Source organism: Triticum aestivum, chromosome 2A, assembly GCF_018294505.1.
Source record: "Triticum aestivum cultivar Chinese Spring chromosome 2A, IWGSC CS RefSeq v2.1, whole genome shotgun sequence".
NCBI lineage: Eukaryota > Viridiplantae > Streptophyta > Magnoliopsida > Poales > Poaceae > Triticum > Triticum aestivum.
Window position 1 is genome coordinate 715621675 of NC_057797.1, and position 15089 is coordinate 715636763.

At 45.7% G+C, this 15089-nt stretch overlaps 2 protein-coding genes across 3 annotated transcripts; both read right to left on the reverse strand.

The window, feature by feature from the left end:
• LOC123186128 (pectinesterase inhibitor 8) lies at positions 1-918 on the reverse strand. Its single transcript, XM_044597916.1, has one exon. The coding sequence runs from the start codon at positions 916-918 to the stop codon at positions 175-177; it is 744 nt and encodes a 247-aa protein (XP_044453851.1). The 3' UTR covers positions 1-174.
• Positions 919-10098: 9180 nt separating this feature from the next.
• Positions 10099-14812, reverse strand: LOC123190478 (exonuclease DPD1, chloroplastic/mitochondrial). Of its 2 annotated transcripts, none has more exons than XM_044603127.1 (4): positions 14592-14812; positions 12761-13287; positions 10846-11060; positions 10099-10456 (listed from the first exon to the last, which is right to left on the reverse strand). In XM_044603127.1, exons 2-4 carry the CDS (start codon positions 13210-13212, stop codon positions 10257-10259), a joined length of 867 nt encoding a protein of 288 aa, XP_044459062.1. In that variant the 5' UTR covers positions 13213-13287; positions 14592-14812; the 3' UTR covers positions 10099-10256. The 2 variants fall into 2 exon arrangements, with proteins under 2 accessions (XP_044459062.1, XP_044459063.1); XM_044603128.1 differs by lacking the exon at positions 14592-14812 and adding an exon at positions 13848-13864.
• Positions 14813-15089: the final 277 nt, after the last annotated feature.

Genomic DNA, 15089 nt, shown 5'->3' on the forward strand with positions numbered 1-15089 from the left:
TGAAAAAGATAATGCAATTTTTATTCCCTTCTGACACCGACACAACAGTGAAGAACGTCGTACCACTACCACTAAGTGCCCTATCAACGATCGATATCACAAACACAAGCGTACATGACATCACGGTCGAGCAACCAACAATGGGGACACCTCGACGGGCAGACAATGCGGAGATCACTTGACGAGGTTGGTAATGGCGGTGCAGACGATGGCCATCTGCACCGAGTCGGCGCCCTGCTTCGCCAGCCGCGGCGGCACGGCGACGCCGGCGCGGGCGAAGGCGTGGGCGCAGCGGCGCGCGAGGGACGCGGCCTCGCCGGCCTTCTCCTTGCCCGCCGCGTAGTCGCGCCGGTCGATGCCGTCGTACGCCTCGGCGAACGCGGCGCCCATCCTGTCGTACAGCGCCTCGCACTGCTCCAGCGGCCCGCGCGCCCTGGCGCCCGCCGGCCGCTCCTCCTTGCCGGCGAGCATGGCCTTGATGTCGTAGACGCCGTTGCTGGCCATGAGCACGCCCACGTCGGCGGCCACCTTGGCCAGGCCCCACGTGTCGGCGTCGGGGCTGTCGTGGTGCTGGCTCAGCCTGGACACGCAGAAGCGGTAGTCCACGCGCCTGTCGGCGCCCGCCGCCGCCCTGCACGTCGTCTCCGGGGTCGCGCCGGCGCAGACCACGGCGGCGAGGACGGCAGCCGCGGCCGCGAGGGCTCGAGCCATGGTGGATGGCCCCATCGCTCGCTGTTGCTGGTTAGCTTCGTCCGTTCCACGGAAGCGGAGTGTGGAGTGAGTCTGGTAGAGCAGTTGCTTGGCCGACGCACTCGTCTGCCGGTTATAATGGCGGATGCTCTCGCACTGTAGCACGCTCACAGGTGGACGGTGGTCGTTTGCCGGGCGTTGAGACGGGACCGAAGTGGGGGACTGCATGTCTCTGCACGACGCGTGTGCGCGCGTCGGCCAGGTGTAGCATGCCCAGCCACAGATGAAGGAGATATTTCTCAGGAGGCTCGTACAAACACCATTATTACATGCGTTACTAGCTCGATGGGCATGAGTGACCACCGTGCATTGCAACGAGTGTTTCTCTGTTACGGTTGTGCTGCTGGACACACTCTCACTGCTATTACTACTACGTACAAGGGTAGATCTACTACTCTGCAAATGTACAGGCCAAAGAGGCAAAAGATCAAGGAAAAAAGCTTTGCGCTTGTAACAGACGAGAGCCTCACGAGAAACAGGTTATGGAATCATCTCCGGGTGATCTGAAGACAGCACGCTGAGAGGGCATGCCCAAGGTTTTCGTTCGACGTTCTGATAAAGATATTATTTTTCTTTCCCTACTAATAAAGCACGCAGTGCTTCTGGTCGTACGTCGTCGACCCTCGCTTTCCGCTCGATCCGTTCTCGTCCGTCCGTCCCCTGCTCGCGATCGCCCCTGGCTGGGCCTGTGCCTTTCTGGCGCCCCAGGTGGGCCTACGCACGCGCACAAATTGGCCCAATTAATCCAGCCCACCTATCCCCGTCTGAGGCAAAAAATGCTTGCTGATGACAAGACTCGAACTCTAAACCTAACACCCAGCAAAAACAGCACAGCCAACCGAGCAAGCATGTGTTATTTGTAATATAAAGATTGATTCAGATAATAAATAGTCCCACCTCGCTTTTTTACATCCAACCTACTCAATATAACAGAGAAGTACATGAGGATGGTGGCCAAGCTGAGGGCAAGCATGGCCGGCAAAAATGAGCCCAGTATAAGCTACGGCAGCACATGAGGTCTTCGGCTCCAAGCTGAGCCTGAGCGTGAGGCATGGCCGGCCGGCCGTGGCCTACTACGGCCAGCACATGCGCTCTTAACATAAGTAGGTTGAAGATGATGAGGAAGAGGAATAACTAAATACATGTGAGAGCAATACATGAGATCTTCAGCTCCAAGAAGAACCTGAGCTTGAGGCATGGCCGCGGGCTAGAGGTATGGCCAGCCGGCGGAGCTCACTCACGAGAAAGCAGCGCCGGGATGTGGCCAAGCTGAGCTAGAGTCATGGCCGGCCGGCAAAGCACCCTTGCCGTAGTCCGTTGCCGTGGCCACCGACACTGACGACGTCCGCAAACATAGGCTAAAGATAATGAGGAAGATAAATAGACAATAAATACAGGTGAAAAAGTAGTACCATGGCAGAATAAAGTAGTCGCACTCCATGCACTTGCTGCAATGGGGAGTGGTCAGGAACCACTCCGGCTGTGCCGAACACCTATGTGTGTTGGTGGCCAGCGATGTGTTGTGCCCGTCGAGTAATGGAATCCAGAGGTTCCCATTATCCATAGCAAGATCATCATGATATATACTTCATACCAATCAAATAAAAATTTATCAGAATTTATCTCAGTTGGACATTGGGCTCATCATCCAACGTCCACCGGGGAGTGCATCTATAGGGGGTTAGACAATGGTTGGCCGACCATGACTAACGCGTCCCATCAAAACGAACTCTCCCACGATGGGTAAAGGGAGAGATGCGATTGGTGGTAACCCCAACCCGACCATAGCATCAAACCACGACCCTCACAATTCACTTATTTGTGTTCATATTAATTAATCCAAGTACATGTCAAACAAAGCTAAGAATATTTAGGAAGTACATGCTGGTTACAAAGCATGAAATGCATGTGATGTCATGCAGTAAGATGAAAATGAAGATACTGAAATTGGCAACAACATTTTCTTGGAGTCCTGGAATGCAAGTTGTGAATTTTTATACAAGATCTAAAGACGTGTTGTTTAAGTACATGATCTTTTACTTCCAAGCAATAATATTGACTATGTTAATGTTTCTGTTGCTATAGTACAGTTTAAACCATCCAACTCCATATCAGTACTACTCCAAATAGAAACTTGAATGATTTTGTTATGGATTTTACAAGTTTAGCAAGTTGAGCATTTTCTGGAAATTTTATGCACATGAAAGACTAGCCTTAGTATGACGAACAAGTAAATTAAACGGTACTGAAACATGGCCATTAGGTGAATCTTAATATGGCCATCTCCCAGCACAAATGTATAACTTCCTTTCGTTCTCTCATTTACCCGTAGCTCAAGACCAGTAGCAGCAAGCAACAAAAGCAAGCAACAGCCGCAAGCAAAACATCCAGCAGCAGCAAGCGGCAAAGCAAGCAGCCAGCAGCGGCAACAACAGCAAGCAGCAAAGCAAGCCAGCAGCAAGCAGCAGCAGCAGCAGGCAGAGGTGACTCCTCACCTTGCTATTCATGGCTGAGTCGTACGGAGCAGGGAGGTGAGAGGACGGACGACAGCGAGTTCCAAACGGCGTCAATGGCGGTCAGTGCTCGAGGAAGAAGTAGGAGGGACCCGCGGCTTCGAGTCCGTGGTCCAAAGGAAACGCGGACGACGCAGAGCCCGACACGGTCCCTGGAGCTGCTCGGGGAGGAGGACCGCCGCGGCATCGCTACAGCGGCCGACAGAATCCGAGAAAGGCGGCCTTGGTTCAAGACATTCCTGCACCTTGGCGCCTGGAATCACCATTAGAGGGACTGCAGGAGCAACAATGGAGCTAGAGAATTACCTAGGAGCAAGAACGCACCGGAGAAACGAGATGGTTCGAGGCGGCGTCCAGCGGGCGTGCAGGTCGGAGCTGGAGGCGTGGACGTCGATCCAGACAGACGGCTGGCAGATCCCGCTGGTCCCTATGGCTGGTGTTGCAACGGCGAGCGGCGGCGTCCCCGGGAAGCTTGACAAGAAAGGGGATCTAGGGAAGGAGGGAGGTAAAGAGTGAGGTGGTGGAGTGGAGGAGGCCGGGCAAGGGGTTGTGGGCGCATGTCCCTTGGGACGTGACGCTGCTGGACTGACCCAGGTGACCCACTGGTCAGTGGTAAAAGAAGAGGTTGAAAGAAAATAAAAAACAAACAAAATTGGTTGGAATACCTCTTTCTCATCTACTACTTCATAAGCTTCTCAGGATTAGCATAATCTAAATGTTTTGGTGCTCAAAACTATACAAAATATCTTGGAAAATTTCATAGATGCTACTACTTATATAATATAAGTAGTATTCTATATTGTTGTGTCTAAAATGAAAATTCCAAACAAGAACAGAGTCACAGTTTGTATTTGTACGATCATGAATAACGCAAGTTTCAATTGCTAAATTTAGATAAAGGTTTTTAGAATAAATTGTGTTCTCTAAGCTTGTCGCATGTAATCCATCAACTAAATGTATTATATTCTTATAAGTGCAACCAGCGCTCAATTTTATTTGATTTGGAATTAACAAGGCGGGTTATACATTATATGTTCTCAATAGCTTTATTTGAATAGCGGGTTTTAACGTAGTTTTTAAAAATTTCAAAAAATGTTCCATTTTTACTAAAAAATATTTTGATTTAGAAATTTACAACAAAAACAAAATCTGTTCAAAAAATGATATTTTTGAGAAATGTTCGAATTTCATAAAAACATAACTATTCTTAAAAATGTTCACCTTTTTAACGAAATCGTTAACTTTTATTAAAAATAAGAAAGTTTCCACGTTTAACCTTATCATCGGCGTTTATTAATAATTGGATATAAAAAATGGTGCACAATGGCACATAAAGTATTCCGCGCTTCTTTTTTTGCCCGGTGCAACGCACGGGCATTTGTACTAGTCTTTATTATACAACGAAAACAATGAAATTCCGCTAGTGCCTGTCAAAAATGGAAAATTGGTTGACAGTGTAACATAACGTGCAGACTACGACAGGGTACGAAGACAAGCCTAGTCTCCAACTCTCACGACGGTTTCAACTACAGCTTGATGAGTTCCTAGTGTCAGCACAAGAAAACTAAAGGTGGTTGCAGTTCTGGTCATTTGGGATTAAAACTATACTGCCATTGTGCAGATAGTGCTACTGTTCAACATGTCTTGTGAAAGTAGCAACTAAAGCTTCGTTATCATCATCTGGTAACGATGCAAGGGTATGGAAGATGACTCAAGGGGTTCAAAAATAAGGAAACATTTTAGGTCACCAGATAAACCTGAAACATGAGTTTTAACAACCTTCTTGGCTTGAATAAAAAGATCAATGGACTTGCCTGTCGATATTCCCAGGAATGACCAGGTTTGAAACAGGAGAGAGCATCAATAAAAAGGTCAATGGAGGTGACTACCACGTATATTTCGGCACCCTTAAAATCAGCATCCGGAATTACAATTTACGAAGACGCTGATCAAAGCAGATAGTCTGTCTAACTGAATGACAGTGCTCCTGCCTCGTTCTTCGGAAGAAGAAAATAACCAAACTAGAGAGAACAGGGTAAGGCCCTCCTTGATTTGCAGGATTTTCATAACATAGAAATAGGAAAAATACAGGATTTGAGTGGCATGTCCACTTGAATCTTATAGAACAAGCATAGAGTGGCATGTCCATGTATTTTCCGGTCAGAATAGTGCGTGAACAGTAAGCTTTTTTATAGACCCCGATATTGTCTTTTTTGCCAAGAGCTGCTCAAATGTCCAAATGAGCTGAAATTTGAAGTGGACCTCACGCATCAAATTATCTACCACACACAAGAAATTAAGTTTTTTTAAAAAAAATCTAGTATTTATTTTAATTTTTTTCATCCGTCTGATACACTCTCACTACTGTCACTAGGATAAATCTACCACGCTGCAAATGTATTGGCCAAAGAGGCAAAGATCAAGGAAACAAGCTTTGCACTTGTAAATCAAGAGCCTCACGAGAAACCTGGCTTTTAAAATTATGGAGGCTTTTAAAAGTATGCAGGGTTGCTTGCAGATCACATAAAAAGTTAGGGCATCTCCGCAAAGCGCACACCGCATCCATCTGTCATGAACACGGATGCAGGAGTCGGCTATTTGCCATTATATGTTCACCGCATCTCTTCTAATTTTCTTGGGTGATTTATTTATTGGGTCGGTTGAGTCATCAATTTCTCTCTGGATGCCTTGACGATGGTCAACCAACAATACATGATGGTAAAAAAAATTTTCTCCAACTTCTTGAACACACTACACGCACGAGAAGGCTATAAAATAAAATATTGTCAATGCTTATCCAGCTACAAAACTATGCATATCCGACTACAAATGATCTACACAACAATGCATACATATCCCTCCCTCTATAGAACTATGCATATCCGGCTACAAATGATCTAGTTCATACACAACAATGCATACATATTCGACTACAAGACTATGCATATCCGGCTACAAATGATCTACAAAACTATGCATGTCCGTCTACACATGATCTACACAACAATGCATACATATTCGGCTACAAAACTATGCATGCTCGACTACAGATGATCTACGAAATTATGCATATCTGGTTACAAATGGTCTACACAATAATGCATACATATCCAACTACAATACAATACAAGTGATGTACGCATATTAAGAACTTACTTACTCGATGATTTACGCATCACTAGGCCATCGTGCGATGAGTTGCCTCAAGTGGCCGCAATACTTGGATGCATCCCTTGGATGATGTACCATCGATGGTTGAGGGATTTCGCTTCACGGTTGCAGATGACCGCGTCAGAGTAGGGCGCGAAATACTTGTGTTCATGGAACCAAGTACAAATGTTGGCCCAAAAGGTTGTGCCCTTTTACTCTCCCTTTTACCCTGTGTCATGGATCGGATCGAGGCTAGTAGCCAACCATATCGCACAACAACTCATCTTCCCGCATGTTGAAACTTTCTCCTCTACCCCTATTCTTTGGCTATTGAAATCATCTAGATCGTTGCCATCGTCTTCCTCCTGTTGTCCGGCAGCCCAATCCTGATGTTGTGTGCCTGCGCCCAGCTAATTGTAGTCCTGATGCGTGCTAGACTGGGTGTAGGTGCCCGGCTAGGTGTCCTGTTGTGTGCCCGATTGGGTGTCGGTGCCGGGCTAGGTTGGCTCCGAGTCATCCACTTGTCCGTCCTCATAGGAACCTCCTCCTCTGCCTCCCTCTTGGATCATCTCATACATCTCCATGTCCATGTCATCGTATGCCGTCTCTGCCGCTTTAGGCATACCAGCGAACAGCGTGTGGGCACCCATTTGCTCCACGCCCATCATTCGCGTCCAGACAAGCGGCGGCGATGAACACTCAGAGAAAAGCAGCGGCGCCACGTTGACGTTGACAATGAACGGCATGGTGGGGGATGCCCAGGACTGCCTACCCAGCTGCTTGGTGGCATAGAAGTACGGGGCCTTGTAATGTTTCGGTCATGGCGGTGTCTGCACGGTCGGCGAGGCCCCGTGGCCCGGGCCACCCTGACCTTCACCACATCCGCGACCTGCATGCCCACCGCCTCGCCTGCCACCAGCACGCCCTCCGCTGGCCTTCTGCTTCTTGAGTTTTTCCTCTTTTGCGGACTTCGCTTTGATGCTGTGATTTTTTTTCCTTGTCATTGAGTTGATCTTTCGGGCGAGCGTGATGCTTGGATCCTCCACCACCTTCTTCTCCGACAGTGTCTCCTCCAGGTCCATGGGTCGGCGGCGGGATGAAAGAAGGGAGTGGAGAAAAGGGCAAAAATTTGATGGAGAGCGGCAGGATGGAAGAAGAGAGTGTGGGATTTTACCGCGAAAACAGTGCGGGCAGCGACAAATGCGCAGGCTCCGCCTCAGTTTTTGGTGGACCGGGGATGCTGGAGTTTTAAGTGGCTCGTCTCTGGACTCCCCCCCCCCCCCCCCCGCCCTGCCCTCAAGTTTGCTTCGACTTTGCGGGGAAAATATGGTTGTACTTCTCCGCATACCGATGGGGTCAGGGTTGGATGACTTGCGGAGTCCGGACAAATATGAGCGGTTTAAGGATTGGCATTGAAGATGCCCTTATAAAACTTATCGTGTGAAACAGCATGATGGCATAGCATGGTTTGTTCCTTTATTAAAAAAAATAGGACAACGCTAACACCCACACGTGTAGTAGGAGCGAAAACCGCTCACACGCCCTATAACACACAGACTGTGCCACGTCACCGCATACATGCATGTGGAAATCTTTTTGGATTTTTAGTTTTTAAAATGTTTTATCTCTTAGATGAAAAATTCGATTGAAGATTTGTTTTCACCATTAAATCCCTCACGACAAGATCTTTGAACTAGATCTCATATTAATATATTTCGACAAATTTTTGAGGTTAAAAGTTGTCATGTCTATTACACATGAATTGCCATGGTGTTTACACTAAAGTTTCCATGATATGTTTTAGCTATTTTCTTCTACATTTAAAAGTAATTTTTTACATTTATAAAACGGGAAATTAAGGAAGTAGACTTGCCATGAACCATAAACTAAAATTACCATGCTACACGCATTTAAAATTGCTATGGTTCATACAAAAAATAATTTTCATGGTCAAAGTACTCGAGTTGCCATCATCAAAATACTAAAATTGTCATGCTCTACAAACTGAAATTGTCACATGGCAATTTTAGTTTAAGCACTATGGCAACTATAGTGTAAACATAATGGCAACTTTTGGACAAAAAAATCGTCAAAACATATCAATATGGGGTCTAGTTTTGAAGATCTCGTCGAGACGGATTTAACGATGAAAATAGATTTTTTTAATTCAATTATTTAATTAAGAGATAAAACATTTTTAAGCCGAAAACCAAAAAAAATTCTATTGATGTCATCTGTTCACATGTGACAAAATGAGTGATAAAGAAGAAGTGTGGGCAACATGCAAGATACTACACGTGTGGGCATGCTAAAAAAGCATGACCAAGGTTTTGTTTTGACATTCTGACGAAGATATTGGTTTAGACAACTACTAAATGCATACATGCAGTTGATATTAGGTAGGATATCAATTACACATTAATTATTTGATTAGCACAAATGTTAATCTTTAGCATGATATTAATTGCATGTTAAACATGCTGAGCGCATGCCATTGAAGCAATCTAAGTTGTTGGATTGACATGATTTGACGACAGAGATTACAGCTCGACGAGTTCCTAGTGTCGGCCAATAAAAAAGAATATATGCATCCAGACTCCGGGGTAAATACATGGAAAAGACATGATGCATTCATCCAGGCCTACCGAAACGGCCAAACCTACACCAGCTTCATTTCATCAGCATAAACAAGGAAATATTTTAGGTAACCACATAAACCTGAAACATGAGTTTTGCACAATCTTCTTGCCCATGTTCTTACTAGTTTCATTTGAGATGAATGATTTACTTGGGACTTGCAAAGATGGTAAAAAGATACTTGATGCCACTTGGATTGACTTGCCATGTCGATGTTGCCAGGGATAAAACAGAACAGAGCATCAATAAAAAAAACTCAACGGAAATGACTACCCTACAATTTACGGAGACGCTAATCAAAACCAGAGAGTCTGTCTAACTGATCAGACCAGAGTGTAGTGTGGGAGCTGCACCTACTGGACTAGGGCATGCCTGCCATAGCCCACAAAACATTTTATCCGAGCTGTGTTTGTTCGACAAGTACCATAACAGTGCAAACCATGATAAACATGTGGCCAGCAAAGGGTCAACCAATACAAAAGATTTCTTGCGTAGGTATCATTTTTGCTGTACTATATCTCCATATAAGGTAACAAAGTAAGGTAATGAACGCAAATATAGCAGTCTCAGTTCTGCATGCAGCATTGATATACCAACCATAGATCTGGTCCGGTTGCCAATATCACATAGCAATGCACCAAGCAAAAACGAAAATTTGTCCCCCAGAATGGCTACAAAGACTAAACTGAAATCTGTACCTGTATAGGAGCACACGTTACAGGCAAATATGCCTTATTCAACTTAATTTGAAAGGAATAGCATCAGCGGATGTATCACTAGCGTAGGTTCAAACAATTTTAATGGCATACACCATGCTACTACAAACAGAAATGCCACTTTGTAATTAATAGATCGCTGAAGCCCATGCCTAACGCAGCTAAATCATCACAGAAATGCCACTTTGTAATTAATAGATCGCTGAAGCATAATCCCTTATGAAATAGATCTGACAATCAGCCAACAGAAACGACTTGGCAATAGTTTTCTACTTGTCATGCTAATTCAAGGGTAAATATCAATGATCCAGCTCCCACAGTAGGGCTTTCACTGACAAATGCAGCTACTTTTCAATAAAAAGAAGCCATGATTCTTGAGATGTTTCAACAAAAGGCAATAATATCCAGCAATGTGAAGGAGAGGCTAATCCTATTGGGGAAAGTCAAATAAATGTAAGCACTTAACAAGGAAGCTGGAAACAACAAATGTTTAGTTAAGATACTTGCTGAAATAACTAGCGTTGATGGCCTCATTCATTAATCCTTCATGTGTCAGTTGTAGATCAAAACTCATTTTCTGAAAAACATGACATAATGCCATCACATCTTGCATTGCTCTATGAGAAGGGCCTTCCACAGAGATCTCATAGCGTTTGCATAGTGACTCCAAGTTTAGGAGATGTTTCTTATCTGCAGAAAACAGTAAAATTCTGTGTAACTAAGGTTATTTCTGTTGTGGATTTACCAAATGGTACAATGTAGGTAACTAACTGGGACTGCAAAAATGATACGGGCATATGATAAAAAGCAAAAAAAAAACACTTGGCCACCTCAACAAAAATGGTCCTCATATTCCCAGAAGCAAAGGACAACAAATAAATAATAAATAACAGCACAAACATGGCACCTTTTATATGAGGACACAAACATGGGAAATGGAATTTGCATTACAGAAATCATGGAGTACAAGAAAGAATCTCAAAACAGAAAACCACCCTTGCAAGCAAAAGTGCTACACCCTAAACCCGATGGTATGAAGTGTTTTTATACCCAACAGCCCTGGAGTAAAAATGATGTACCATTTGATGCCGAAAGCTTGGGCAACTTCCTTGCCAAACAAAGGGTGTCAACAAACAGCCAATCTTCGGGCATCTGAGCTGAACAACGGTCAAACTCTTGGGCCAGGAAAGGGCCATCAAATCTTTTTACATTATGAGCAACCCATATAACTGGTTTGCCAGGAGTTTGGCGGCTTCGAACAAACGCCAGTAGTAATGGAAGTACATCACTGAACCTACATTATTCAGATTAAGATAACACTTAGTGGTTGTTTGATAGCAAGTATAAGACACGGGGATTTAGAAAACGAGTTTTTTGTTGCCTTTTAGCAAAACCAGTTTTACTAGATATTTTATGAATAACCAGTTTACAGAAAAACATGTTTTGATACCCCACGCATCCCATGACCTTCTCTCTCTTTCTCAAACTAGCCATTGACGACCTCCAAGCTCCAGCCTAAGCCTCGACGATTCCGGCCTCAACCCCTAGACGCTGCTGCTCCACTCGGGTCGACCTTGACGACTCCCCGCGCGGACGCTGGCGAGCGCTTCCCTGTTCGCCTAGCTTGCCGTTCCTACATCCCTACGTTCCACGTCGGCTCCCGTACAAGCTCTGCCCGGGGATGGACATCCTCTTCTGTGTGGCCGGTGCGTCTCTTATACCAACGTGATATCGGTGCTACGCACCAGCAGGTAACGGCACCCGCCGCTGATAGCGTTAACTCGTCCTCCCAGCACCGTCGTAGCTCCGGCGCCAGCGAGCGAGGTCCTTAGCACGAACGCGTCCAGTGTGCCCCACAACACTGGACATCCATGAACATCAATATCCAGGCAGCGGCAGATCGCAGAGCTCGTGAGGGTGCTCGACGCCATGCACCGTGATGCCCCTAGCAGTCAACCAAACGACGGCGGCCTTGCCGAGGCTGGAGGAAAAGCGTGGGCACGTCGTGCTCCAGGACCATGAGTGAAAGGGGCAGCGCCGTGCCGTTGGGGAGGTCAGCAGGACTACGAAGTCGCCAACAACGTGGCCGTACAGAGCATAGTCGCCGCTCCACCCAACGCCGCCGTCCGCCGTGACGTTCTGTCGTGTCTCCTGACGTCGCAGGTCAGACACCGGTGCCGGCGCCAGAAGACGTTCTTCTCCACGGAGCTCCGCGCCATGCCCAGGCGCACCCAAGACCCATTTTTCTAAAACGCGTTTGCACAAAAACGTCTCGGAGCCGTTTTTCCAAAAACGCAGATTTTGGGTATTACGAGAACCAAGTTCTGCTTATCCAAGGATTAGTTAGATTACCCAAACAAAGTTTTAGTTTGTTAGACTCCGAAACATGTTTATAGCTAATTGGTTCTCTAAAAACTAGCTATCCAAACAACCCATTAGAGCAAGTTCAGTGTTAACAGAGTCAGACATACAAAGAACCAAATATCCACTGTAAAAACTTACAAAATGCACAAGATTTTCTAAAAAGAAAGACTCAGAAATGTTTACTTACTAGTAGTATGGATCATGGATTTCGAGTCGCTCGACTAGTCGCGACTAGTCGACGACTAGTCTATGAGTCGCAAAAATATGGTCGACTCAGCTTAGTGTCGACTCGCGAATCTGAGTCGCGACTAGTCACAACACAGGCTCGACTTCTTCCGAGTCGCTGCTCCAGAGCGACTCGCATGAGTCGCGACTCGAAAACCATGGTATGGATAGTTATCAAAACACGACAACCAAATTTACTGAATAAATAGACTTACTTTCGTATGGCCTTTGTTGACAGCAGCATGTCGAGGAACAAAAAAGTTGGGCATGCGCACAGGCGTGCAAGTGCGCGTGTGTCCTAATTACTGACAAATTCATTACATTTGGGCTTGGCGACTAATGTGAAGGAACGGGATGTCGTGGTGGCATTGGGAACAACATGAGTGCATTGGAAGAGAAACACACCTCGGGACATCAGGTCTGCACACCAAATCAGTGTTAATGTTATTGACAGTTGCAAGGTGTCCAGGAACATCCCTCTCAGGATTAAGGAGAGTTTCAAATGTGCTATTCTTTCCTCCACAAAGATCACGGACTGCAAACTCAGTGATTCTATTACCCTTCTGGACATTACCAGTGATCTTCTGGAAATAACCAGTGGTCTCAATATCAAAGATAAGAAGAGGCACAGATGGCTCATGTTCAGAAGTCTGCTGAAACTTTAATGGCTGAATTCCGGAAATACATGAACCCAGGCTAGCACTGTGCAAACTAACTGTCTCTTGAGCACGCCTCTCATAGCTTTTTGGATCAAGCAACTTTCCAGGTGACAATCCAGCATATGGAATAAGCACCCTGGCAGGGCAACTACTCAACATGCTGTTCCTCAATTGACTGAAGCGAAAAAGCAATGCCATTTTGTGTCGTAAGTGTGCTTAGAATTTAACAGACAAAGTGGACGCCCTGTGGCTTAGATGAACCACATCAAACGCCTGCATCAATAAAACAACCATATATAAGAGTAGATATCAAAGAGCCAATGACTTGGTTTCACAGTACAAAAGTTTTAAGCTGGAAAACAATAAAAGGGAATCTTTCGATTCTAATATCAGTCAGGTTGGACAGATTGAAGTCAAAACTGCCAGTTGTAGTGTGGCAGATGGTACATACAAGGCATCTACTCCCTCCGTTCCTAAATATAAGCCCTTTTAGAGATTCCACTACAGACTACATACGTAGCAAAATGGGTGAATCTACACTCTAAAATCCGTCTGTATACATCTGTATGTAGTCCATATTGAAATCTCTAAAAGGGCTTATGTCTAGAAATGGAGGGAGTATAAGACAGCCTATAGATCCAAATATCCTATTTTGAATGAACTCATTAGCACCTGTAACTTTTAGTATCCTTGAAAAAAAATACTCCCTCCGTCCCATATAATATAAGAACGTTTTTCAAGTTAACATAGCTTGAAAAACGTTCTTATATTATGGGACGGAGGAAGTACTTTTTAGACAACAACAAAAAAACAAGTGTGTATTTAAAACGCACTTCCACTTGTCGCTGAACGCATGACTGAATGTACAAGCATGTCACCATACCAATATACTCCCTCCTTCCCAAAATATAAGGCGCCAGTTGACTTTTTTGGTCTTTGCTGCACAACTTTGACTATTATTTTCACGTATTGTATGTCTATAAAATTAGTATACAGACATATGAAATAAAATTATTTTGCAAGACAAATACGATGATGCCATTTATAAATGTTCAGTCCATGTACTTAGATATATATTAGTGGTCAAATTCGTACATCAAAGACCATGCAAAGTCAATCGCGCCTTATATTTTGGGAAGGAGGGAGTAGAACAAAAGAGCATCTGACCCATCCAACCTACCATCCAAGTGAGCACTATCTATTATGGCCCTCGTGCGGTTATCCTCTCAAAAAATTGACCATATTGTTCGCAGATCAAGAATGGCCAGGGAATCGTCGTATTTGGGGGCTTGGAGAATGTCCAGAGCATCTTCCTCGTTTTTATTTAACAAAATGGGTGTAGAAAAATCATATTTTTTTTCGGATTGATTCCGAAATGCGGCTTCTATGATCAATTCCTTGAACCGCTACAAAGTACTCCCATCTCACTACAAGCACCACCACGGCGCCACCTTGAGCGCCCCCACCCCCACCCACACACAGAGAGAGAAACGGCACGCACTCAGACCCCAATCTAGAAGGGGTGCCGGTAGTTTAGTTTGGGATTAAGCAAACCCGGAATGAACGGAAGCTCGTACCTCAAAAACTAATCCCCAGGGTTGCGGAGACAGCAGGGACGCGGCGAGGTAGAAGGGGGGCGGCGACTCGGGCGAGCGGTGGGGAGGCGGAGGGGCCTGGGGGGACGAGGCGTCGGCGGCGCCGCTCTGCTGCGGGACGGCGCGGCGGCGGTGCGCTGCGATAAGAGAGGGATTTCACACTCGCGGCCGCATTGGGTGGGTGGGTGGGTAGGGAATGACGGAACGAGAGCGGCGTGGATGGAGAGAGAGGAGGGAGGACGGGGAAGAAGAGGAGAGGAGGAGAGCACGCGATCTCGGCCACTCGTTTTCGGATTCGACGGCCCAGGTCGGTCGCTGCAGAACCAGTTGCTGCACGTCCTGCGGACCGCCCACGACAGCACGATCTCCGTTCCCCCAAAAAAAATTCCTTAACAGAGGACAAACTCACACGCACATACATGCTCTACCCTATAAGCATACACACTCATAAACACCTTTAAGATGATGAACCGAACTCCT

Coding starts and splice junctions, on each gene's coding strand:
- LOC123186128 (XM_044597916.1), bottom strand. CDS start 918: ATGCAGTCCCCCACTTCGGTCCCGTCTCAACGCCCGGCAAACGACCAC.
- LOC123190478 (XM_044603127.1), bottom strand. CDS start 13,212: ATGGCATTGCTTTTTCGCTTCAGTCAATTGAGGAACAGCATGTTGAGT. Junction 11,061..12,760: donor TGCAGACCTGATGTCCCGAG/GTGTGTTTCTCT, acceptor TGAATAATGTAG/GTTCAGTGATGTACTTCCAT. Junction 10,457..10,845: donor CAAGCTTTCGGCATCAAATG/GTACATCATTTT, acceptor TGTTTTCTGCAG/ATAAGAAACATCTCCTAAAC.